A 27712-nucleotide genomic window follows, 5' to 3' on the forward strand; every position below is an offset into this window, starting at 1 on the left:
GGGAAAAGTGACGCCCAGGGTGGTACGGGACTTACCCAAGGTCACAGAGCATCGATCAGAAAACCCAGGTGTCCAGACTCCCGCCTCAGTACCCCGCCCACGCCTAGGTACCCCTTGGCTCCGCGCGCCCGAACCCTACAGCTCTCTTCATTCCACATCCCCGCCTCCCCACCCCCACCGCCCTGTTCCCCGGAGTCGCCTCTGACGCTCAGCAGCCTCCTGGGTCCAGCCCTTCCTGCGGGCGCTTCCCTTCCGCCGGATTCCCACGCCGGAGTCGCCCTCAGCCCGCGCGCAGCCCGCGGGAGCGCTGCCTTCCGGCCCGGGGAGCCCCTCTCCGCTCCGCGCCGCGCCGCCCCGCACGGCGGGGGCACCGAGGGAGGCGGACGCCCAGGACTCACCACCAGACGCGGAGAATAGGAGCTGACAGGGTGCCAGGGCCCTTGGGGATCCCGCCCTCGTCCCTCCCGGCGCTCGCACCTGGAAGGGGGCACAACCCACGGGGACGTCCTCCGCTCCGCCGGTGCGCTCCTGCCCGCAGCCCCGCCGCCTCCTTGGGGGAAGTCCCAGAGTGTCACGGCCGAGCCCGCTGGGGTGTGGCCGCGCCTCCGCTCCCCCGGGGGCTGCCCCCAGCCGGGAGGCGCTTCCTCCTCCCAGCCTTGCCCCGGCCCCGCACCCGCCGCGCTCCAGTCCCGGCCCCGGCCCCGGCCCCGGCCGGGCCGCCGTGCAAACCGCTGTGCGCCCGGGACGCGCGCACCATGGACTTGGGACCCGGCTTCCCCGGGCAGGCCGCCTTTTGGTTGGACAATTAGCGGAGGTGGGCGGGGAGTTGACCAACCCCACACACGCGCTTCTCCATGAAGATTCTTGAGCTTTCTTTGAAGAAAGGAGTGCATATGCTGCAGTGTCTCTGTGGAAGGAGCCTGAGGTCCAGCAGCAGCCTAAGTGGTGAGAAAATGTTCTTTCCTTAGCCCCAATCCTGCAGATGCCCAGCCCTCTTCCTTCCTTCTGGTCCCCTCTCTGCTAACCGCTCTCCTCCTTTAATCGGCCCTGTAAATGATGGAAGGAAGGCGTTTCCTTACTGGGGCGAGATCACGGCCCCGTCGCCAGTTCTGTCTCTGGGTTGCTCCCCTCCTCTTAAATCCCTGAAGTCATCCTTGTTTTATAGAACGCGTTCGCTGCCGCCCGGCGCCTGAGTTGGAACCCGCGGGTCTCTTTCCGAGGGGTGCTTCCAGTGACCCGCTTTCGCACTTCCTCGCGGCTCTCTCTCCTTGTGACTTGCGAGGGCGGCGTGCTACTTGGAGTTGCTCAAAGTCTCCTCTTGAGAAGTTGCCGGTGCTTTCGACAGGAGAGGGGACTTTTAAACAGGTGGCTGGCGAGGCAGGTATCTTTTCTTTTTCTTGTTTTGTCTGGAAAGTAGACACACGGCCATCGTCAGAGAGGGAGAGTACGTTTTGCCCTGGAGATCAAGCAATCTTTGAATTGACGCTGAAACAAAAGAGCCCCAATTAGGTCTGGGTTTAGCCGACTAGGTCCCCAGGAAAAGCTCAGGAAGAGAAAGTAAGAAAGTCAGACCCTTTTAATGACCTGCGATATTGAAAAAACGATTCAAATTTTTAATGAAAGAAAAAAAAAAAACTACAGCTAAGTAAGTGTGATTCTTTTCTGCTGAAGCCTTGCGGATGAAGCAGCTGTTTACCACACTTTCAATTGTCTACCTCTCTCTTTTTTATGATGTATGTTCTTTTTAAAGTGGGTTGTCTAGTAGTCTTGCAAATACTAACCCAGATTTTGTGTCTTTTGGTTTTCTGTTTACAAAATGGGGGTGGGATGTGAGGAGAGAGAAAAGGTGCTCCTAATTATGTCTAAACACGTGCCTCTGTAAAATAATTTTTTGGTCCATTAATTCCAAGTAAATTTAATGCTCAGAAATTTAAGGATATTCTAATAGATTTCAGGTTTGAAACTTCATATGTTATTCTGGGGGATCTGATTCATTTAGTTAAGTACCTATTTTCAGTCTGTACTGGAGCTATGAAGATTATATTTGGAAAGATTAGAATATATATAGGTTTCATTCATCCTTTCTAAAACTTTGACTTGCTGCTTCCTCACCACTGTAAATGAAAAATAAAACTTTTAAAAGAATTAATTAGATACTTTATATGTGAAGTATGAGAACGTACACTTTTGAAATGAAATCACCAGTGAAGTCTCATATCTTGACTTTTATTCAGTTCAGAAGATGATTTAGACATTATCTTTTGCCACCATATTTATAAATGCTGTAAGATATCAAATCACTGTATTCTAAATGAACTTGCTTGATGTTGAAGTTTTATGCTTTGAATACATATTTCAGGAAGCCAACAGAGATGTATGTTAATATTATTTCAGTTTTCCTTATCCACATGAAGTAAAACATGAACAGACTATAACTTGGGTATTTATTTCCTAGATTTGAACATTTTTAAGGTATATATGGTGCGTGATAAAAACTTCTTGTAAAAATAGATAACATGTTCATTTACATACAGAATCAGTCTTTCAAATGGTAACAGATCCAAATAGAGGTGATAATATGTGCGATGGAGAAGCATAGGTGGTTGCAAAATCATGAGACTTAGAGTCAGAAGACTCAGTTATAAAGCAGTCTCAATAAAATTACTGAAGATTTTTCAGTCAGTATTTTCATCTGAAAAAAGTAGGAATAATGATAGCTCTAGCCTGCTTCCTATTTCTTACTGAATCCTAGATTTAACATGTGAACCTATGAAAACTGTTGCACTTTATATATGCATTGTGATTTAGTGGGGTGTTTGGTTATTTAGGGAACTGTCACTCTAGAGCAATTTTTGTGAAAGGGTATAGTGACAAGTAAAGACAAAGGTCCCTTTTATACACTTTCCCCAGAAGGAGGTAATGTATAGAATTGCTAAGTGATTGTTTCTGGACACTATATTGCTTTTGTTTGAATTGTGGCTTTTATTAATTTATAATCTTGGATAACTTACATGACCTTGCAGAAATGTAAATTACTTTGATAATAGTACCTACCTCATAGGTTGTGGTAAAGATTAAACGAATTAGTAACATTTAAAGATTTATTGGGGCTTCCCTGGTGGCTCAGACGGTAAAGAATCTGCCTGCAATGCAGGAGACCAGGGTTTGATCCCTGGGTTGGGAAGATCCCCTGGAGAAGGGAACAGGTACCCACTCCAGTATTCTGACCTGGAGAATCCCATGGACAGAGAAGCCTGGCAGCCTGCAGTTCATGGGGTCACAAAGAGTGGGACATGACTGAATGACTAACAATTTCACACTTTCAAAGATTTATTGAGTTCTTACTATATGCCAAGGCATTGTGCTAAGAACTTTGAGTCTACCATGTATAATAACATGCTCAGTATATTTTAGATATTATTATTGTGTTCCATTTTAAAGTGTTTTCTTTCATGTGACTTTTACTGTTAGTATGAGCAATTCTGCATGATATGTTATGCCCAGTTTGTGAGTGCAAATTGAAGTAAAGACATCAGATACATTTTCATGGAGCAAATTTATATAAATAGAGCTGGAGTGCACAATTTTAATTTTTTAAACTTCCCGGAAGAGAAATACAGCAATAGTTTGAACCATGTTAACATGGAGTAAAAGGTTTTATGCAAGCTACTTCTGCCCCATCAATTTACAGTTGAGGGATTAAGGGCCACAGGAAAAAAGTAACATAATTTGTTATAAGAGTTTAAAAGATTCTCATGATAGATTGTTGAACTTTTGAAATTATAAATATTTTAATATTCTATTTAGGTTTTATTTAATAAGTAGGATTAAGAAAATACAAAATAATTATTACTAACTCTTGAGCTTCTTAGTATAATAAAAACATTTTATTACTCTTGTCTTTCTTCAGCAATATCAAATATTATTACATTGTCTAATTTATCCATTATATTAGTTTATAAATCCTTTGTACTTCTGTAGAATGGAGATAGCATAAAATGTCAAATAGAAGACAATCTTGGACAAGATTAAATAGATTGTTTAAGGCTATTTCCAGTCAGTTATAATTCTTTTTTTCCATTTCTCAAAATAAAAATTGTTTGTTTTTGTTTTCATGGAAAGCTATATGTTAAAAGACAAGTGAAACATTTAAAATTTTAAGTAATTCTGCTCAGAGTATATGGCATTTTTATTAACCTGGTAAAATACTGTATTTTTCAGCTTAAAGGGTGAGTAAAGCAGATTCACTTTTCTCTAGAGATGGGACTTTTACAAAGAAACGGAAGCTCAGAGATTAAAACAAGAGCTTTAATGCCTACTCCTATTTCTCTCAAGATCTACTTGAGAGGAAAGCAGAAGAATTCTATCAGAGAGGGGTGTTAAGGTTACAGCTTTATCATCACTTCACCAGGAAAGACCATTCTGATGCCTCAGAAGGAGACCCTGAGAAAGCCCAGTGGGCAGCAACCTGACGGGATAGCATCACTTTGGCAGCTGGTCTCTGTGGTACTCGTAACGTGTGTGTGTGTGTGTGGGTGTGCATGCACGCACACCTCACCAGGGGAAGCAATGTGCTTGTCTTATTACCCCAAGCAATTCCGGAAAGTCAAGTCTTAGTCTTTTCTTCTGTGTGTAGTCATCACTCCTCTGAGATAATCGGTCAATTGGCGCTACTCAGCCTGATAGCATAAAGGATTATCAAATGTCTAGAGATTGAACTGTACACCCACATCAAGTGGCCTTGATGGGGGATTGAAATACTAGGCAAAAATACTTATCCATCCTAATAAAAACACACAACCGGAACCCAGGCAGACCTTTTCTTTCAAGTATAGTGCTGACATCTAAATTGAGACTGCTCACATAGAGTCAGGTTGTATCAGGGAGTATGTATCTAAGGGATACAGGCCTTAGCTCCTGTACCGGACAGTCAGCTGATCCAAGAAAGAATGTTCCATGGCAAAGTGGCTATTGCTTTTGGTTCACTTCCCAGGAAGGGGTCCTCTACAAAGATGGCATTATGCAGCTGTTTCCAGCTCTACTCTACCTTTATTCCTGTGGTTGTTCAGTCACTTAGTCATGTCTGACTCTTTGCTACCCCATGGACTTCAGCATGCCAGCCTCCCCTGTCCTTCACCATCTCCCGAAGTCTGCTCAAACTCATGTCCATTGAGTCGGTGATTCCATCCAACCATCTCATCCTCTGTTGCCCCCTTCTCCTCCTGCCCTCAACCTTTCCCAGCATCAAGGTCTTTTCCAATGAGTCGACTCTTCCCATCAGATAGCCAAAGTAGTAGAGCTTCAGCTTCAGCATCAGTCCTTCCAATGAATATTCAGGGTTGATTTACTTTAGGATTGACTGGTTTGATCTCTTGCTGTCCATGGGACTCTCAAGAGTCTTCTCCATCACCACAGTTTGAATGCATCTTGGCACTCAGCCTTCTTTATGGTCCAGCTCTCACATTGACTCTCACATGACTATTGGAAAAACCATAGCTTTGTCTACATGGACCTTTATCATAGAATCTTTATTTGAGCAGGTTTTTATGTTGTAAGTCTAAAATTCTTCACTGTTTCAATACTGCTCCAATGGGTAAAATGAATGTGAAACATAAAATATACAAAATGATCATTGTTTTTTATGGCTTTCATTTTCAAAGGGATTTTTGTTGTTTTTACATGACATTTTCAGTGTTAAATTCAAAAAGCTAGTGCTTATTCTTAGTTCATTTGTCTTGCAGTACTTAAAGCAATTTGCTAAGTGCCTATGTAGTTGGCATTACCTCTGTTTACCCAGTGTTTTGGGTTCTTCTCTTGGGCACATTGCAGGATGCATGGCATTATCACCTTCCCTTGAACTTAGGTGTGGCCATATGACTTGCATTAGCTAGGGAAACGTGAGCAGAAGTGACACACCTCACCTCCATGTGGAAGCTTTAATAACCAGAGCACAATTCTCTCTACTTCTGACCTTCTGATGATGTTCAAGGGAGTGGTTTTCCATCAGTCTGTGTCCCTGAGTGTCTGTAGTAATAGGAGTGTGTGACTCTGGGTGGGCATTTAGCACATTAGAGAAGTTAAAAACTTCTCTTTGTAAGTAACTTAGATTTTTAAGGTCATTTGTTAGCTGGTCTATTCCAATGGATAGTAAGGCAGTAGAGTTTAACATAATAAAATTTAATGGAGGATTATTTGGCTCAGTTTAAGGTTCTTTCTAGTCAATCGCTTTCACTTCTCTATGATACCATCTGTAATATACAATGAATCGATGTATTGGTTTCCTTTCATAATCTTTGAATAATTAGTTTAACATACCAAAGTATGGGGTTTTGTCATCCTCTAGTTAGTTAGTGTGGAGAAGGCAATGGCACTCCACTCCAGTGCTCTTGCCTGGAAAATCCCATGGACGGAGGAGCCTGGTAGGCTACAGTCCATGGGGTCGCGAAGAGTTGGACATGGCTGAGTGACTTCACTTTCACTTTTCACTTTTATGCATTGGAGAAGGAAATGGCAACCCACTCCAGTGTTCTTGCCTGGAGAATCCCAGGGATGGGGTTGGCACAGAGTCGGACACGACTGAAGTGACTTAGCAGTAGCAGCAGTAAGTTAGTGTGGAGAAGGCCATGGCACCCCACTCCAGTGCTCTTGCCTGGAAAATCCCATGGACGGAGGAGCCTGGTAGGCTGCAGTCCATGGGGTCACGAAGAGTCGGATATGACTAAGTGACTTCACTTTCACTTTTCACTTTCATGCATTGGAGAAGAAATGGCAACCCACTCCAGTGTTCTTGCCTGGAGGATCCCAGGGACAGGGGAGCCTGGTGGGCTGCCGTCTATGGGGTCACACAGAGTCGGACACGACTGAAGTGACTTAGCAGCAGCAGCAGCAGTAAGTTAGTGGTTGTTCTGAGACTAGCGAGTACATTGCTTCTTAAATGATATTCATCTTTCTTCCCCAAAATGCAGTGAAGCTCCACTGACATTTGAGGTTATTCTTTCAAAGTGGTACTTTATTTGCAAGGTGCTTAAGGACTCAGGTGCTCCTTTGTGCTTACTCTGCTGTATGGAAACTATAATACCTATTGATGCCCCTGAGTTCCTGGAAACGAACTAGCTGCATTACTTGAAAAACAGTGCTAATATGGCAGCTCTCATCTCTGCTGCAGTTTTGCCAGACAAAGGAAAATGCAAATAAAATTGTTTTTCTCTCAGCTTATAAACTAAGGGCTGTGTGCATGTGAAGAAAACCAGGGCAGTACTTTATGGTGAAGGGATTGGGTTGAATGCTCCATCTGGGTCATGGAGCAGCAGTCCATTTGCCTGCCTCTTGGGTTAAGTAAAGCAAAAGAGTGGAGTGAAGTCAGACTTTTCTGGAAGCCTAGGATGTATGTGTCATGCCAAATAGCCCTCCACAGCTGGCACCCCTCCCTTCTTCCTGTCTTTATCCATCTTAGGATAGAAAGTTAAAGAAACATGTCTCTGACTTAAGGGGTTGCCATTTTTTTTTTTTTTTTTTTTTTTTAGCAAGCATTCTTTGAGGCCCAATCGCTGCTAGGCTCTGTGTTAGGCACAGGAGATCCAGCAGAGAGAGGGATGAGGACAAGCAAGAGCTGCCATATTAGGTTAGTATATGATACATGCCCAAAGTGGGGTACCTGGGAGCATCAATTTATTAATAGTTTAACAGTCTCTTACCTGAGTTAATGGCCTGTGGTAAGAGTCATCCCAAGGAAGGAATAATTAATTCTTTCTGGGTTTTGTGTTTATATCCCAGAGCTTATTAAAGCATTTAAGAGTTCAAAAGTTATTGCTGGGTGGGACAGATGGGGGCTCTAATGGAGAGGAATAGTATCTCTGTATACTTTATTGGAAGAGTATGTTTGAATAAAAATAAGAAGCAGATATGAAAAAGCATTTTTTTTTTTTTACAAAGAATTAGCCTACAGCTCAATTCAAGCCTACTCATCACTGCTCATATTCAGATGTCCTGCCTAGTTATCTGTGTTATGTCTCTTCTCTGTCCCTCTCTCAACCCAAGTCCGTTTGTTCACACCCAGATGTAACACATCAGTTTCTAAGAAAGGTGCAAGTTTTATTCTCTGGTATCAGGGTTAGAAAGAGACATTCAGGGAGTACTTATAGGTCTGTTCTCTTAAATTCCCTGGAATATCTTGAAACAAGCTTTCCTTTGTACAGTTCAGCCTATGAAATTGCTACCTTTACACTATGTTATTTTCATTGTACAGTGTTGTGAATGCCATGTCCGAATATTATTTCTAATGCCATTAAGTATGGCAGGGTATTTATGTTTCCTAGGGTGAATATCAGAAAGATACTGTGAATCTGCGAAGACAAGTCTCTCTTGCTGAAATGATCTTTCTTGTTTATACATAAGCTTCTAGTACCATCCTACCCCCTCTCATTACTGTTTATAGAAACGATAGCATTGCAGTTGGTGTCACTGATTGCCCACGTTGCTGCTTCAATGAAGCCAGCTGGGATTCGATTGCATGGTCTTTAAATAAAACTTAGTGGCACAAAATGAATCTCTTTTTTGAGGGGAGAGGGGTAGTTGCTAGCTGGATCGTTCTCTAAAGCACTAATTATTTGCTTAACTTGGAGGAACTTGAGAATCAGTGAATCGCCATGTTGGCTAAGTATCTGACCTTGGCACTGAGGAACATGTTGGTAGATAAGCCGCATAAAGACGATAAAGTCTTTATCAAGCCATTCTCAAAATGAGAGTGATGAACCACTTATCCCCTGCCCATCTTTGCTCTCTGTAAGTAACTCAGACTGGAGGTAGTAAATGTGCCTTTGATTCCAACTGTCCAAAGTCTGGAGCCAGGTTAATAGCTGGGAATTCTAGGCAGTAATGTTTTGTGCCAACCTGGTGCAAGAGGATGACCTGGAAACTGTGAAAAACAGTGTGAAAGGTTGGTGGTATAGTTTCCTAAACTGCCATGGTATGAAAAATGAATATCAATCACTAGTTTTGGCCTTTGGCTTCCAGATACCAATACAGTTTAGGCAGAATGGCATTTTTCTTTATAGTTATATAATACAGATTAGAGAACCAAGCTTTATCCAGGTGAAGATTTATATGTCTATGTAAATTTATTTTCTCCTGAAAAAATTTGAATTTATAAACGTATCTCTATTTAAAATATCTGTGCACTTATCCAAGTGTGTGTGTATGTGTGTGTGCGTGTGTGTCTGTATTCAAAATTGTTAATGGCAGTTACCTTTAGGGAGTTTGATGGCAGAGACTTGCTTTTTGCTTTACATATTTCTATATTATTTGAATTTTAATGGAAATATGTTCCTTTTATAATTAAAAACTATATAGTGATACATGTTTTAGATTATGCAGTTTTCTTCTCATAGCAGGAAACTGCAAATGTAAAGTCTCTGTAGAATAAGAAAGTCACTTATACAACCATAACCTTGACATAACCCCTTCCCTTCTTGGTGTGTGAGTTTTAAAAACACAAGTTATCACACACAAGTTATATGCTTTGTTTGTTTCTTTTCACATGAACTTAAACAGTTATTCAAAATATGGAAAGAAATACTCATATCTAAATATTTGGAAAATATTTTTTTCTAAGAGGAATTACAAGAAGCTGTTAATAGCAAGTAGTCAAGCAGTTAATAGTAGGAGAGAGATACTTTGGGGAAGGTGGGAAAGGAGAATTCTTTTGAACTTTGTGCATTTCTGCATTGTTTCTAATCATTTGTGTGTGTTAGTCGCTCAGTCGTGTCTGACTCTTTGTGATCCCATGGACTGTACCTTGCCTGGATCCTCTGTCCATGGGATTCTCCAGGCAAGAAAACTGGAGTGGGTTGTCATTTCCTTCTCTACATCTCCTGTGTCTCCTGTGTTGGCAGGCAGATTCTTTACCACTGCACCACCAGGTTCCGAACATTTACCTGGGGAGTCAGGTCTGGGTCCGGAGCTCCTTGTGCCTACCTGGCAGCTCAGAATGTGTCCAGCCTATGAGCAAGTAGATCCCACAGCAGGCTAAGCTTCACTGGCCCCACTTTTTCCCTCCCAGTCTCAGCGATCAGATAAGTTTTTCCTCTTCCTTGGAATGGAGTGAGAAGGGTAGATGGAAGGGCATAGACTCTCTTCCCCTTTGCTGGAGAAGGCCAAAAAACCTTTTGTGGACCAAAAGTGAACGTGAAAAGTTGGAGCAAAAATTTACTCTCATGGCATGTAACTTTCAAAGACAGAACTATTTTTAAGGGTGTTGATATGTCCCTATATCCTTTAGTAACTCACACTTTTAACAGCCATATAGTATTTTCCTGGCTCTGTGTGATAGTTCCCTGTGTCTCATATGTCTCAAAATGGTGCTTAATGATAGTTCTGCATTTATAGGGTTGGTCTAAAGATTAAATGCATTAGTATCTGTAAGGTTCTTAGCCTGTCAAATCCTGGGTACTCGGCATTTAGTATTTCCTGTTCTTCTTTGTCTTGCCTTTTGTCCCTCCTGGTATTATAAAATACCAAATGCATGCTGTTAGTCTGTGGTTTATCCTGTCTTAGTCTTTTTCTTAATTTAAGGTAAAAAAAAATGTGCCATACTCAATCTTAGGATATATCTAAAATTTGGATCTGTATGTTTTATTTTCTTTATTGTTCAAGATAGGCCTTTATTCTGGTAAAAAGCAATAGGAGTCTGTATCTGGCCAATTTCACTTGCAAAGATTCCAGTTTATTTCCTTAAAACTAATAATTATCATAATATGAACAGCATTAAGGAAAATTCTGCATTTTATTTCATTCATAGAAACAAATGTAAAGTGATATTACAGAGTAATTTGGCTATAACGGGTAATTTAGATGATATTCTTTAAGTGACTTTTGATAACTGAATTTTTGGAATTAAACATAGTAACACTTATTCTTAATAGTTTATGTTGCTCATGTTTTAACTCTGTTGTGTTGGTAGATTATTTAGAAGATCAAACAGGAAGCAACTGAAAGTCACATTACATTTTAATACTGTAGAATCAGTGTAACTGAAAAAAATTCCTGACCTCCTCAGCACTAAGTAAATTCATTTTAATTTATTTTCAAGTCCTGGAAGCTAGGTTCATTCAGTGGATTGCTGTTTTTTTTTTTTTTTTTTAATTATTCCTTTGTTGTGTTTCTCTCACCAGGTAGTTTCTCAATATTCCTCAATATTTCCGTGTTCCACCAACATGTCCTGGTATTCATTTGATATCTCTGTCAATATTCTTTACTCTGAACCACTGAGATGCAGGAGCTTTTTACTCTTCTCTTCAAATTTTAAAGAAAACCAGACTGTGGGGCTTCAGAATAATTTACTGAATTCTTGAGGAAAGCAGAGGTTTACAGCACTGCCAAGAATGGAAATCTATAGACTTACATTAACTATCACCGCTCAGAAAGTCCATAGGCTGTGTCCTTCTTTGCGAGAGCTGTCTGGTTATCTCTGTTTAGCTCCTAGCCTATCTCTCAGTTCAGTTCAGTTCAGTCACTCAGTCATGTCTGACTTTGCAACCCCATGGGCTGTAGCATGCCAGGCTTCCCTGTCCATGACCAGCTCCCGGAGCTTGCTGAAACTCATGTCCATTGAGTCTGTAATGCCATTCATCCATCTAATCCTCTACATAATGGATATTCTTTGTTTTCCCCAGGACTAGGAACTACTCCTTCAGGTTTCAGAGAGAGAATAAGGGTATTCAATTCAGTCCTCTTCCAAGCTCATTGGTTTTTTATTGCAGGATGGCTGAGGATAAAGCATGCGTGTCCTTTAGGAGAAACACTCCTAATGTAAGACATGCTCTGGCCACTCCTGGTCTAGAAGAAGCAATCATGATACTTATCAGCACATTTCCAAATGTTTGGGTTATTCCATTTTAAATAATACCAGATGAAGAGTAACAGATATCAGTCTAGGTAGCATTATACCTTTCCACCATACATCTTTCAAAGTAGATTGCAGAGAGCATCGGTCCTGCAGGATCTTGCCTCACAAACACTTTATACAAATAAGACAGATCTTCTAAGAATGAACAATGATTTTCAAATTGCGCAGTAAATTTGCGCAGTAAACGCAGGGGAGAGTTCTTTAACTCTGCGTGAACTTGGTTCTGTTCAAAATATATACTATTTAAATTACTGAAGAAGTATATCTCAGATAGAAGCATCTGCTTCAGTGGTTGAAGCAATTTTATAATGACAGAGACTAGGAAGTTGACATATTTGTATGGTTGGAAAGGCTCGACAAGGTAGTCTGTGGAAACAAAGGAATTTGTATCACAAGGGGAAATTCTAATTTTCACCTAAGGGAATACAAATCACCAACATCCCCCTAAAGTGCTGTCTATCTAGTTACAAGAATTTTAAGCTTCAGCCTCATTTACCACCCTGTTGCTCAAACAGTTGAATATTCTGTAGTGTTTAAATCAAAGATCTTATGGAACATGTCTTCATTTCAATGTTTATTCATCCAGCATGTAATGAGACCCACACCATGTACCAGTCAATGGCTACATGAACCCTGTTCTAAAAGAACTCATTCTTACTAGGGGAGATAATAACTGGGCAAAAATTATCCTAATGAAGGGTACCAGTGATGTCTAGTGTCTAGCTATAGGGTATCATTCTTGGTTAGCATTGTTGTTATTCTAGAAGAGACTGCCATGTATGTCATAGAGACAAACTGTCCTCCATATTTTCTTAGGTTATGTTCTCTGATAATCACTGTTTGCTGCTGTGCTTGTTTACATGTGCTCAGTTGAAGTTCTAATAGGTTGTTAATTTATTTTCATCAAGTTGGAAATATACTCACTGTAGGTTACGTTAGGCTAACTAGCCCTGCATGGATCATCATTATGATTTTGTTTTCCAAGATGCAATACTGTGGATTCTGTTATCTCAACCAAAACTGGAATTGGGAGGGCACAAGATGAAAGAGGAGATAACATATATGTAGTTTATTTTTATGGTTAAAATACTGAAATGGCCAGAGATTAATATAATAAACACTAATATACCTAAGACCCAGCATGAGCAAATTATTAGCATTATACCTTATGCATTTCAGATTCTCTTGAAGAAGTCAAACACTACCGATAAAATTAAAGTCACTTAGAACTATCCCCAGCACTATTCCAGCATCCCTTCTTCCTCAGGGGTAACCACTATAATGATTTTGATGTGTGTCCCAGGTGCATGTGTGCATGAGGTTGGTTCAGTTGCGTCCAACTTTTGCAACTCCATGGACTGTAGTCCACCAGCCTCCCCTGTCCATGGGGTTCTTTAGGCAAGAATACTAGAATGGGTTGCCATGCCCTGCTCCAGGGGATTTTCCCAGCCCAGGAATTGAACCTACATCTCTCCCATCTCCTGCATTGGCAGGCCAGTTCTTTACCACTAGCGCCACCTGGGAAGTCCAATTTAAAAGGTATCATACATGATATTGTTTTGAGTATTTCTGAAATTTATAGATGTGGTCTTGAACTGTACTTGTCTCTCTATATCTTTTATTTTCACTCAGTTATGTGCTTTTGAAATTCATCCCTGTTTATCCAAATATATCAAGTTCAGAAATTTGAAGCCATGTGTGAGGGAATCTGTGTTTGTGACTGAAAGCATGGACTGTAGAGCCAGTTCACCTGAGTTTGATGTGACTCTGAGACTTACTAGTTCTGTGACCTTGGACAAGTTTCTTAACCCCTCAGGGCCTCACTTTTCTCATTCATAAAATGGTAATAACAGAAGTAGCACCTACCTTATAGAGATGTGGTGTGCAGCAATATGAGTTAATATATATGAATCTCTTAGAATACTTTCTGGCACTTACTAAGCACAACATAACGTTTATTGACTCATAGTGGGAGGAACAATCTTGCTTAACTAATATTCCCTGATTTGTTTTACATATAGCACCAAGCTAACTAGCAAAACAAACAAACAAACAAAAAAACCCTCTCTCTATCCAGATTTGGATTCCTGTCAGAGGTGATTGGGTATTGAGAATGAGTGGTCCCTCAGCTGGAGAGGTCAGTGATTCACCAAGACACAGTCATCTTGGGGAGTGTGGGGCTGACACGTACACAATGCTGTATCTAAAGTGGGTAAACAACAAGGACCAACTGTATCGCACAGGGAGCTCTGCTCAATATAATGTAAAAACCTGAATGGGAAACTGATTTGAAAAAGCATAGTTATGTGTATATATACAACTGAGTCACTTTGCTGAACACTTTAAACTAACACAACATTGTTAATCAACTATAATATAAAATAAAAAGTTTAAAAAAAGAACCACCTTTTGACTGAAGCTTTTGCACAGTGGACAAAGAAATTTGCAGGATCTGCCTTAGTATTTAGGGGTTTGGTTTGATTGTATCAGTGGGGCTGCAGAAACACCTGAGAATGGTCTAATGTCTAACTGTTTCCCTGTGATTGTCTGTGACACAATCCCTGACCCTCTCTTGGGAATTGTGAGTAGGAATTCTTTGTCATCTTACCTCTTGAATTGAGAGGAAGAAGTTCTTGGTTGAGCTGGAACTGTGCTGAGTGCTTGAGGCTGAAGCAAATCCCTCTAGATATTCAAGAGGAAAAACAAATGAAAAACAGGTGGAGCTGAGACTGTCCAATGATTTCAGATCTGTGTCAGCTCTACTTTCCAAGCCACCTGGGCCTCTTTAGCAGGTTCCATAGAGCTGAAAATAGCCAGCTTCCTCAAAAGACAGAAGTATGTTTCTAATGCGGATATTAAGACTGAGTAAGTCTTTGTACTGATTGATCTCTTGACCTCCTAAGGTTTTTTGACATGACCAGGTTTCAGTGATTCTCGTGAACCTTGCTGTCATCCTCACAACACAGATGTTAGGAGCCAAACGTAATACCTGTGTTGTCATCGTCTCATGAAGAAGGACCGATTATCTTATTATGCATAGAGCATAAGTGACTCAAAATGTAGAATCATAATATTTAGGTCCTAGCAACAATTCTAGGAATTGAAGATACACTTTCATTTGACAATTGAAGAAACAGTCCCAGCAAACTTGAGACAAGTATTCAAAGCCCCACATCTTCATGAATTGACTGGATCTTTGAATCAGGGGATCTTTGAATTGGCTGGACCTTTGAATTGGGGCTCAGAGGTAAAGAATCCTCTTGCAATCCTTCTGCAAATCCTCCTGCAATGCAGGAGACTTGGATTTGATCCTTGGGTTGTGAAGATCCCCTGGAGAAGGAAATGGCAACATACTCTAGTATTCTTGCCTGGAGAATTCCATGGACAGAGGAGCCTGGGGGGCTAGTCCATGGGATCACAAACAGTCGGACACAATTAAGTGACTATCATTTTGAATCCAGGACTTTTAACTCTTAGTATGTGGAATTTGGATACTAATTTGGAATCTGCTTTATTCATTCACTTATTTTATGAACTTAATTTCTTAACTTCTGTGTTGAGTTTCTAACCTCAAAATCCTCATCAATATAAAGTGCATAAAATCATCCTTGTCTCCATCAAAGCGTTGTTTGAAATCTAACTGAAATAGTGTGCATGCTAAGTGGCAAAAGCTAAAAAAGCTAATAGAGATATAGCATTTCTAGTTTATTGCATTCAATGCATTTGTGACCCAAGGCTATATTGGAAATAAGATAAACCTCTGTTTTGCATTGTCTTGGAGAGAGGCAGTTAATGGCAGAAGCCAGTTTTATCAACATGAAATTTATAGCTTCTTTAGCATAAGAATTGTATATTCCAATAGCTATCACACCTATTGTGCATGAATTTTCTGGTCTACTCTATTCTGATGCTGCTTGAAAAGGATGCTATTCCCATCAACAATATAGTACCTTTTCAGTCTGCATTGTAAAGTGGGGCAATATGATAGAGGTTAAGGCATTTTATTGATTTAACTTTACTTTAAACTCTTTCACCCATGGCTAGTAACTAGGATGAGGTAATATACTCCGGTATCTAGGCTAACTTCTATTTTGAGGGCTTGCATCATTTAGTTCTGTCAATAGTGAGCAAATATACACTATATTAGAATTTAATTCTGAAATCTACAGGCACTTTTGTCTGTGAGGCAGAGAGAATAAATGAGCTACTTTTAGGTGGAGTAATCACATTATTAACAGCAGCTTCTAATAAAAATAACTTAGCACAGACGGGAGGAAATAGTAATAGCTATGTGAGCACCAGCAATCAGACATAGTCTTGACACAACTGGGTTCTCAGTATGGCGTGGCATTGGACATTTAGAGATAAGTCAACTTCTGCCTTAAGTAATATGTAGTATGGCAGGGGAGAGAAGATATAAGCAAAACACGCATCTTCATGGGTAGGTGCTAGACTAAAGGAGGAAACAATTTATCTTGAAAACAGAAAGAGATGAGAGCAGATCCTTCTGCTTGCTGGTGTGTGTGTGTGTGTGTGTGTGTGTGTGTGTGTGTGTGTGTGTGTGTGTGTGTGTGTGTGTGTAGTTAGGGAGGCTTATCTGGGAAGGCTTCAGGGAAAGAATAAATAGGCATCCACCTTGCATAGAAAATGATGAGGAAGGGCATTTTGGGTAAAGGGGAAAATATGCACTAAGGCAGAGGGCCAAGAGAGAGCATGTGTTTCAGGCTAAATTTGCTCATTCTTTCCTTCATTCCTTCACTCATTTATCAACGACCAACTCTTTGCCAGGTACTATTCTAATTGCTAGGGATACAGTGGTGCGCAAAACAATCTCTATTTTAAGAGCTGACTTTCTGGTGCAGAAGTAAAACAATAAATAAATAAACAACTAACATGCATATAATATAGTGTCAGGTGGTGGTAAGTGCCATAAAGAGAAATACACGCATCAAGGGGCTAGAGAGAGAAAGGAAGATCTCTTTGGATACAGCAGTCTTCTCTAAGGAAATAGCTCTTAGGTAGAGACCAAAGGAAGTGAGAGATCAAGCTTGCAGTTACTCATGGAGAGCTGGCACTAGCTGGGAAGAGCTGCAAGTGCAAAGATCCTGAGCTAGGAATGCATGCAGGCATGCTGAGTGCTAAATTGCTAAGTCATATTCAACTCTTTGCGACCCCATGGACTGTAGCCCGCATGCCTCCTATGTTTATGGGATTATCCTGGCAAGTATACTGGAGTGGGTTGCCATTTCCTTCTCCGGGGATCTGCCCGACCCAGTGATTGAACCTGCATCTCCTGCATTGGCAGGCGGGTTCTTTACTACTGAGCCACCTAGGAAGCCCTGAAGTAGAAAAAGGCTTGACTTATTCAGAGATGAGGTACAAGGGCAATATGAGGGAAAATGGTAGGAAAGGATATTACTTATGGTATTGTAGGCTGTGGCAAGTATTTTGGAATTTATTTTGAGGGTCATGCAAAGTCATAGAAGGGCTTTGAACAGGAGTATGCAAAGCCATTTATATTGAAATGGATCACTCTGGCTGCAGTATGATAGTAGACTGCATCACAGAGACTGTTTAGGAGGCTATTACAGTATTTCTGGTGAGAGGCTTGGAATAGAGTCAAAATGTGTTAGGCGGTGAGACATGGTCTAATTTGGGATATATTTGGAGGTAGAGCTGATAGGATTTCTAATTTAGAGGAAAAAAAAAAGAGATCAAAAGTGACTCAAGGAATTATGCCTGAGCATGTAGATGAAGAGGGATGTTCTTTACTGAGTTGGAAACAAAGAAGGGTAGAGTTGCTTTGGGGAGATAAACTCAAGTGTTCTGTTTCTGAATGTGTTCAATTTGACATAGAATAAAGAATAGGGCTTCCAAGGTGGCGCTAGTGGTAAAGAACCCATCTGCCAATGCAAGTTAAACATAAGAGAAACCAGTTCAATCCTTGGGTCGTGAAGTTCCCCTGGAGGAAGAGGGCATGGCAACCTATTCCAGTATTCTTGCCTGGAGACTCCCATGGACAGAGGAGCCTGGCAGGCTACAGTCCATGTGGTTGCACAGAGTCAGACATGAAGAGACTCAGCATGCACAAAGATAGACACTGAATAGAGAGATAAAAGTCAGGAATTTAGGGGAGTCCAGGGCTGAAGACATGAATGTTTGAATAATCAGCATGTGGATGGTATTTAGAATCCTAGAACTGTATTCAGTAACACAGAGTTAGTGTTGATACAGAAAAGATCTTAGAACTAAGCCTGCAGTACTCTAGTACTTAGCCTTTAGGAGCTAAATGATACCAAAGAGACTCAGAAGGACTAGCCTGAGAAGTAGAGGAAATTCAGGAGAGTGTAGGAATAAAAGTTAAGTGAAGAAAGTGGTAAGAAAGAATGGCCAACTGGGTCAGATAAGTGTGGTGCAGGCTGAGAATGGATTTTTAGATTGGGAAATGTGGAGGTTACCACGTGGATCGCGGGCAGCAGCTTCAATGGAGAGGTGAGTGTGAAACTTTGAGTAGCATGGTTTCGAGAGACTAGAAGGTGAGAGAGTGGATAGAAGGAGCATAGAAAAATCTAAGAGTTTTACAGTCAAGTTGTGTAGAGAAATGAGGGAATGTGGGGTCAAAGGGAACATTGTTTTTATGAAACTATTATGACATATTTATATGCCAGTGAGAATGATTGACTTGGAAAAGGAAAGTTGTCACAGGAGAGAGATTGGGAACATTGCAAGAGTAATTGACTTCCTATGATTAACACATTCTAGGCTTGGATCAGATACATCATAGTCACATCAGACTCTTGTTAAAGAAAAAAAAAAAAGCAGATTACCTTGTCCTACAGTCTACCTCCCATGTATTAGAAAGATCCCATGTGCTTATATTTTTTAAAAGCTCCCCCAGTGACTCTAGTGTGAGCTAGATTTGGAAGCTTTTGTTTGTTTTTTAATTTATTTATTCTTAATTGGAGGATAATTGCTTTACAGTGTTGTGTTGCTTTCTGCCATATATCAACGTGAATCAGCCGTAGATATACATGTATCTGCTCCCTCATGAACCTCCCTCCCACCTCCCACCCCATCCCACCGCTCTATGATGTCACAGTGCCCCAGATGGGACTTTTTCTTTTAGGCAACATAGTGTACTGCAGTGGTGGCAAGAATCCATTGACTTGGAGTGGGGAAGATGGGGCTGTAGGTTTTGAGTTTTTATAAATCTTTAATCTCTTAGCTTTGACTTTTCTTGTTTGTGGATTTCCCCCCTAAGAGTGCTCTTAGTGCAGCGCACTAGAGGCGGCTAATGGTTTTTGGAGTCCTTGTGGTTTCTCCACAGGGATATTAATGGAAGTATCTGGCTCTCACAGTCTGTGATTAGCAACACTCTGATTAAGATTTTAAGCAAATAGTTATCCATTGAAAAAGTGACAGTCATGTGCTTTTCTCTTCTGTGGGATACACAGAAATATCCACAAGACTGCCAAATCTAGTGCAAGCATGGGCAAGAAACTGGGTCAAAGGGGACCATTAAGGTTTACAACTGATATACTGAATCTTAGAACCAAACTAGGGGCTCAGACTCTTGATTCTTGGATCTGGAATCCAAAGGTCTGGACTGTATTTTTGGCTCTGTAGTTTACAAACCACATGAATTTGGGCAAGTTTTATGTGTTCATGTGAAAATGAGTGTGCTAGGCCTTCCCTGCTTTCATCTTAGAGTTACAAGGTTCAAATGAGTGAGAAGCATTTCAAGACTGATAAAGGTTTGTGACAGCATATATGTGTATCTATAGAGTATTTGTATAGAGTAGTATATATTTTGGGGGGCTCCAAAATCGCTGGAGATGCAGTGACTGCAGCCATGAAAAGGTTTACTCCTTGGAAGAAAAGTTATGACCAACCTTGACAGCATAATAAAAAAGCAGAGACATTACTTTGTCAGCAAAGGTCCATTAGTCAAAGCTATGGTTTTTCCACTAGTCATGTATGGATGTGAGAGTTGGACCAATAAGAAACCTGAGCACCAAAGAATTGATACTTTTGAGGTGTGTTGGAGATGACTCTTGAAAGTCCCTAGGATTGCAAGACGATCCAACCAGTCCATCCTAAAGGAAATCAGTTCTGAATATTCATTGGAAGGACTGATGCTGAAGCTGAAACTTCAACACTTTGGCCACCTGATGTGAAGAACTGACTAATTTGAAAAGACCTTGATGTTGGAAAAGATTGAAGGCAGGAATAAAACGGGATGACAGAGGATGAAATGGTTGGATGGCATCACCAATTCAATGGATGAGCTTTTGAGTAAGCTCCGGGAGTTGGTGATAGACAAGGAAGCCTTGCGTGCTGCAGTCCATGGGCTTGGAAAGAATCAGACACAACTGAGTGACTGAACTAACTAATATATAGTTGTTGATGTGAATTCTGAAAAATAGCTTTTATAAACACAGTCTTATACTGCATGACATAAATATCTAGAAAAAGTGATCATTCACACCCCCCATCACTTGTGATGCAATTGATGATTAAAATATAAGGCTTATTAAAATGTATTTGTTTACATATATATACACATATACAAATGCATATGTAGGTATCTATCTTTGGTCAGTATTACTTTGTTAGTTTTCCTCAGACATTAGAATGAATTTTGAAATATATTTATTGAACTGAATTATATTTTTGTATTACATTCAAATTCTAATTAGACATTGTATGTTAGCCTGAACCTCTGAATTTTTCCTACAGCAGTTTCAAATATGGAGATAAGCCCTAGAGCTTCACTGGTGCTTCTCTCTGCACTACAACTGTGTTTCAACCTGTGTCCCATAAATTTGGGAAACAAATCACAAATGAAAGATGGAATAAAATGAGGCAGCAGGTTGTACCTTGATACACCATGCTGGTTACAAGACATTTGCAGGTGGGAAAGAGGAGATTATAATTGGTTTTTGGATAGCAAGTTTCCCAAGAGAAATTATGACACTAGAGCAGGGTTCCTTTGCCTCCAGGATCTAACGCCTGATGGTCTGAGGTGGAACTGATGTGATAGTAATAGAAATAAAGTGCATACTAAATTCAGTGTACTTGAATCATCCCCAAACCATCCCCCAGCCCCTCATCCAGGGAAAAATTGTCTTCCATGAAACCAGTCCCTTGTGCCAGAAAGGTTGGGGACTGCTGCACTAGAGTACATCTAGGAGATGATGATCAGGGTATTAAAAAGGTTTGAAATTGTGACTTAAAAGGAGCAGGTAAAGACCATAATGGACAGAGAGGCCTGGCATACTGCAGTCCATGGGGTTGCAAAGAGTCGGACATGACTGAGCGACTGAACTGAACTGAACTGAAAGGCTGTAATGATATTTAGCTTAGAGAAGAAGAGACCAAAGTAGACTGATTTGATATTCTGATATTCCGCATAGCAGACCTGATATTCTGGTGATTTCAAGGAAGGAGAGGATTGAGTTTGAAAGGAAGAGCAGGTGTGAAGATACACAATGAAAGCTTTGACTGCTTATGACTTTCTAATCACTCCTACAGATTAGCAGATGCTGTATGACGATTGAGATGTTGCAGAGGGATTTGAACATCAAGTGTGAAGCAGAAGTAAATGACCTAGCAAGTCTTCCAGCTCTAGTATTCTGTGTCCAGTTGCAGACTTTATGTGAGGAAGAGTTAGTGTATTTCCAGAGCTCTAGTGGAGGTTGAGGGAAGGTTACGGAGATGTGGATAGTTGTTGGTTATGCTAAGCAGTAGAAAAGGTTTTGAAAAAAAAATGGTTTTGATCATCTTGTAATCCAAGGGACTCTTTTTTTTTTTTTCCAAGGGACTCTTAAGAGTCTTCTCCAACACTACACCTCAAAAGTATCAAATCTTTGGTGCTCAGGTTTCTTATTGGTCCAACTCTCACATCCATACATGACTAGTTCCCAAAGGTAACTGGGAACACAAAACTTGTTCCTTTGATTCTCAAACCTTTAGGTAGATCCCTGAGTACATGTTGTTCTGTCCTTCTGTTCTGATCCAGGAGGTCGGATCCGTGTCACTGGTATGTAGCTTGATCTCTACTAAATGACAGGAAAAAAAATGTTAGCTTCTAGGGACTCTTCCTATCTTCCTTTGATGGGGTAAAATTTACTGTAAAAGACCATAGTTCTTTAACATAGAGCTCTGAATAAGTGCATAAATTGAGTGGAAGAAGCCACAATTTAATTTATGGGCCACTTAATTAACCATAAGTCCATTTGTCATACTTAACAGCTAGCTGTGCTTCTAATGCAGAGTTAATGTTTTAAACTGTGACTCCTAGATTGATGTGGTTGGAAGGAGACAGTTTAATTCTTATACAGACAAGCTGGGGTTCTCGGAGGGAGTGTGCTAAAAGGTGCCCAGTCTCAGAACCGAGACAGGGGCCTTGGATTCCTGCCACCCATTGTCTGGGGCAGCCTCTAACTCTCCACACTTCCATTTGTCTCCCAGATTTGTAGTTCCCATCATAACATGTTGAGATCATCAGTTTTCAATTATACTGGAAGTAATCTGACCTTACAGCATAACTTTGTATCTCTACCACCCTAGCTATGAAGTAGAGTAGTCTTTTAGAACTGACCCAGAGGACAGCATCCTGAAAGTGACTTTGCGCACGTCTAGTGATACAGGTGGTTCAGTGGTAAAGAATCTTCCTGCCAATGCAGAAGACACAGAAGATACAGGTTCCGTCACTGGGTCAAGAAGATCCCCTGGAAAAGGGAATGGCAACCCACTCCACTATTCTTGCCTGGGGAATCCCATGGACAGAGGAGCCTGGCGGGCTATAGTCCATGGGGTTGCAAAAGTCAGACATGACTGAGCAACTGAGTGTGAGTGAAATGTCAGGAGCAAATGTCAGCTACCCCAGTAGCCACAAATCTCTAGACATCCATACACCTCTTGTGTAATTTCACTGTATCTGTGTGCTTCCTATTGTTACTGTAAATCAACACACTTAAAAAATCAATTTAGCCTCATCTCAGCCAACTATATCTGTAAAATCAGAAGTTTAATATGCTGTTTTTTCCTAATATAAAAGTAATTATTTTAATATTATATGCGATATGTATAATGTATTCCCCAAGCTTTGGGGAATATTGAAAAAGTGAGACTCTTTCAACAGACTCTCTGCTAATGTAATGATGGATGATAGTCATTTTTCCTCTCCACCCTCCCCATCTCACTACTGATGTCTCAGTAATTTAAGAGAGAGAACACCAGATCATACCCTTGCTAACACACACACATACACAGACACACACACATACACAGACACACACACATATATATTTATTAAAAAAATTTTCTCTCGTGGAGATGTAGGGAGGAAAGAATTAAGAAATAATTTGTTGGAAAATAAATGAATCAGGTTATGTTCATACATTAATGGTTTTAAGGATCTCCAGACTAGAAGAGGCAATTAGGAAAGTGTGTGAAAAAGTATTCCTTTCCTGCTGAGCTATTGATCAGTTGTTTACAACTTCTCATTAGAGATGTGAGATGTAAATAAAAGCTGCTTAGAGTTTTTCTTCCTGTAGTGCCCCTCAAAGGCCCACATAAACATAAATAAACACAGTATTATAAATTCACTTTTGGGAATTTGAGTTTGTGGTGTGGTTACTTTAATAGGATAGATCATGTTCCTATCTGGTTTCAGATGGTGCTTGGGTTAATCTGTCTCATAGACCTAATCTTTGTGATTGAGCTCAGTTTACAAGTAGAGACACCCTTATTACATGAGAGACTAAAAATCTTGATCCCATTTGAGCCATAATTTTTAATTCAAATAAGTTGATGCTAATGAATTAATGGTTTTCTAGAATACAGCTTTACAACCAGTGTTCATAGTTTCTGTCCTCCAGCCCCAAGAAGCTTTGTTATTTTACGCCAGTGTAGGTGTGTTGTATTCATGACATGAATAAGGCTAGGAAGTACTAGACAATGAACTATGCCTCTAGTTTGTATAGTTTAGAAAACACTCACATGCATCAACTCTCTTGAGACAGCGTTTCTGTGAGGCAAATGTTATTTTCCTTATATTTTAGGTGAGGAAACTGCAGATTTGAGAGGTGAAATTACTTATGTAAATCTGCACAACTTAAATGAGTGGCAGGTGAAGATTTACAAATGAAGTGGCTCATTTTTAGTGCAATGAATCTTCCATTACACTGCAGCTGCCTTCAGAGTTTCACATTTTCATATTATTAGATTGTGTAAACTTAAAAACACAAATGATCTTTGCTACATATATTTCCTAAGAAGCTGTTTTGAATTAAAGTACCATTCAAAGATGTTTCCTGACCTAATTTGTACATTGCAGGATGAGACAACACAGATGTGATCCTTGCCTTTAGGGAGATCACAGTCTTCTGGGGTTGGAGGGAGTTACGTATACAAACACTTTAATACAGAGCAGCTGGGTTATGTTTTATAAAGTAGGTAAAGACAAGGACAGGAATAAAGATGCTGATATAGAGAACAGACTTGTGGACATGGGGAGCCGGGGGGAGAGAGGGTGGGATGAATTGGGAAAATGAGCATTGACATATAGGCACCGTCACGGGTCACATAGAGAACTGGTGGGAAGCTGCTCAAACAGGGAACTCCATTCAGTGCTCCCTGATGACCTAGAGAGGTGGGATGATGGGTAGGTGGGAGGGAGGCTTAAGAGGGAGAGGATATATGTATACCTATAGCTATATACGTATAGCTGATTCATATTGTTGAACATCAGAAACTCACACAACAGTGTGAAGCAATTATATTCCAATTAATACATTTAAAAATCAGGAAAAAATAAAGTTGCTATAAAAAAAGACAAAATTCTATGGAGGAATAAGAGAGAAAAAAGTTGAATTGAAACAAAGAGGAAACCAGAGAAAGGATTATGGGAGAAATTGTTGTTCATTTGCTCAGTTGTGTCCAACTCTTTGCGACCCCATGGACTGCAGCATGCTGGGCTTCCCTGTCCTTCACTTGCTCAGACTCATGTCCATTGAGTCCGTGATACCATCCAACCATCTCATACTCTTCTTCTCCTGCCCTCAATTTTTCCTGGCATTAGGGTCTTTTCCAGTGAGTCGGCTCTTTGCATCAGATGGTCAAAGTATTGGAGTTTCAGCACCAGCATCAGTCCTGCTAATGAATATTCAGGGTTGATTTCCTTTAGGATTGACTGGTTGGATCTCTTTGTTGTTCAGTGGGAGAAATGCAGCTATGTTAATGATTACTTTTGCCATGGGTAAACCGTTTTGTTTGTTTGTGAAAACTTCTTATTTATTACATACAGAGAAAGGCAAATAAAACTTGAAATTATAACTTGGTATAATTTCACAAAGTGAACACATCCATGTAACTATCATGGAGACTAGAACCCAAACATTATCAGCATCCCTGTAACTCTGTTCTGTGCCTCTGTCCCGTCACTACCTTCCCCAAGGGCAGCAGTTATCTTGTTCTAACACTATAGATTAGTCTGCTTGTTTTAAAACATCAAATAAAGTAATACCTTATACTTTGTTTAATGTTATGTTTGTGAGACAAATTGTTTTCTTGACTGTGCAGCTTATGGGATCTTAGTTCCTGGACCAGGGATCAAACCTGGGCCCTTGGCATTAAACTCATGCAGTCTTAACTACTGGACCATCAGGGAATTCCCAGAGACACAAATTGTTGCTGTAGCTTCAGTTCTAGTTTGTTCTTTCTTTCTTTTTTTCTTTTTCTTTCCTGTAAATATACCACACATTTATTATCCATTCTACTGTTGGTGATCTTTGGGTTGTTTACAGCTTGTAGTCTTTGTGAGCATTGCTGCTATCAACAATCTTGTATCTCTTTTTGTGAATATATATATGCATTTCTGTTGGGAATAGTCCCAGGAGTGGATTTTCTGAGTCATGGAATACGTCTATACTAATATAGCTTTTGAAGAGGAAAAATAAGGATGACTAATGTCTTCATTGATAGAAGAGGAACCATTTACATTTACAGGACCCATGCCTGCTGGGCTGCAGAGAGAATTCAGAAACTGATGAGCAATTTAGATGGCAGGAATATACTGTGTTTGAGAGCTATAGTGGATTGTATATTTGGAAAGAGAGAGAGACAAGGAGAAAGAGGCTATTGTTGAGAATCCCTGAGCTATTTTACAGAGAGATAATTGTATCAGTTAGAAAAGCAAGTCACTGATACTTCAGTAAGTGTCTTAATCAGATGGATTGATTTTTCTTAAATACTGAGAAGTCTGGAAGTAGGCATATTGCTGGCTTTCACTCAAAACTCAACAAAGCCTCTTAGGATCTAGGAGCTGTCTTTGCACTGTGGCATCGTTAGCATGTTGCCATTTATATTCATATGTACTCTTTATAGACTTAAGATAGTTCCTGTAGCTCCATATATCAAGTCTAAATTCAAAGCCACATCAGTTCTCTTTCATCAAGAGAGTAAAAGTTTCCTAAACATCCCAACAAAGACTTCTACCAATTGGTATTAATATAGGTGGGTTACCCCTAGCTGAAAGTGAGGCTGGGAAATTGGGGTATAGTATTAAGATTATCTTATATTGATTACCATCCGTTGCTGGAGAATATATTATTGCCTTGAGAACACTGGGACTCTCTTAGCAAAGATGAAATGGATATTAAATAGGCAATTAAATGAGGTTTCTATAACAATATTGGCCCCAGAGGAAAGAATGGGATAGGGGATAAGGTTTTATGTAATAATAATTTTTATATTCTCATATGAAAATCAGACATTTTATAGAGAAAGTTAGTATATCTTTCCATTTGATGATTTGAAATTCACTAAGGCTTTTTATTATTACTGTAGTAATAATATCAATAATATCTCTTAAAGTGATTTTGCCTTTGCAGCTTTTCAGTTACAAAACCGTGAATTTTTACCAGCTTTTCTAGAATAAAGTGAAACTAAAGAGCAAGCAAGCATTGTGAGCTGCTGCAGTTACAGGCAGAGTGGTGTAAAGAGATTTCTATGATGCATAAATTAAAACATCCCATCATAAGGCTAACAGGTCCAAAATAGCCACAATTTGGCCTTTCATGTGACTTTATTTCTATTTCTAACTGCAGTTGTTGATTTCCCACAAATTTATTTGTCATGAAATCAGTTGAGTTGGTGCATAAAAGGACAGAACACTGGTTCAGATGTTGTTTTGAATGTATGTAGTTGTATGTAGTGCCCTAAAAAGAGAAAAAAATATTTGTATGAGGTTCTTTTTGTTGTAAGCAAGTCTTAGAAATCAGGTCAGTCTATAAGATCGGTTTCCTGACAATTTATAATAACAAGATAAAGTTCACAAAACATACTTCTTTCTTTAGTGGTTGTTTGTTCATTATTGTATTTGATGATATGGCAGCATTACTAACAATGAGGGCTGAAGTTTTCTGTACTGGGTGCAACCAAAGAGAAAGGACAGAGTACGCCTGTGTCACCTCCAATGTGATACTGCTGCAACTAGAGCTGTCGGACTGAGAGAATTTAATTTCACGTTGAGTGTGATGAAAACCTGCTCTGTCCAAGAAGTTTTGCTCAGGGAGAGGAAGAAGAGAGATTATGAGTATGGTTGGAAGGCACGATTCAGATCTGAGTTGAGCAATATTTGGGTGATTCTCTTTTCTTTTTAAAATTTTTCATTGGCGTAGCTTTACAATGTTGTGTTATTTTTTGCTGCCGAAAAATGAATCAGTTATTGTTATTGTTGTTTAGTCGGTAAATCGTGTCCAACTGTTTGCGACCCCATGATTTGTAGCCCGCCAGGCTCCTTTG

The 27712-nt window shown here is 40.1% G+C and overlaps 1 protein-coding gene across 1 annotated transcript in view; it reads left to right on the forward strand.

Annotated features, from left to right (window-relative positions):
- Window positions 1-686: 686 nt before the first annotated feature.
- Window positions 687-27712, forward strand: part of FGF12 (fibroblast growth factor 12) — a 396654-nt gene continuing 369628 nt past the window's right edge. The window contains exon 1 of the mRNA XM_065943215.1: window positions 687-945. Within this exon, the coding sequence (XP_065799287.1) occupies window positions 855-945 (91 nt within the window). The 5' untranslated portion in view covers window positions 687-854. The remainder of the gene's footprint in view (window positions 946-27712) is intronic.

Source organism: Muntiacus reevesi, chromosome 8, assembly GCF_963930625.1.
Source record: "Muntiacus reevesi chromosome 8, mMunRee1.1, whole genome shotgun sequence".
Classification (NCBI taxonomy): domain Eukaryota; kingdom Metazoa; phylum Chordata; class Mammalia; order Artiodactyla; family Cervidae; genus Muntiacus; species Muntiacus reevesi.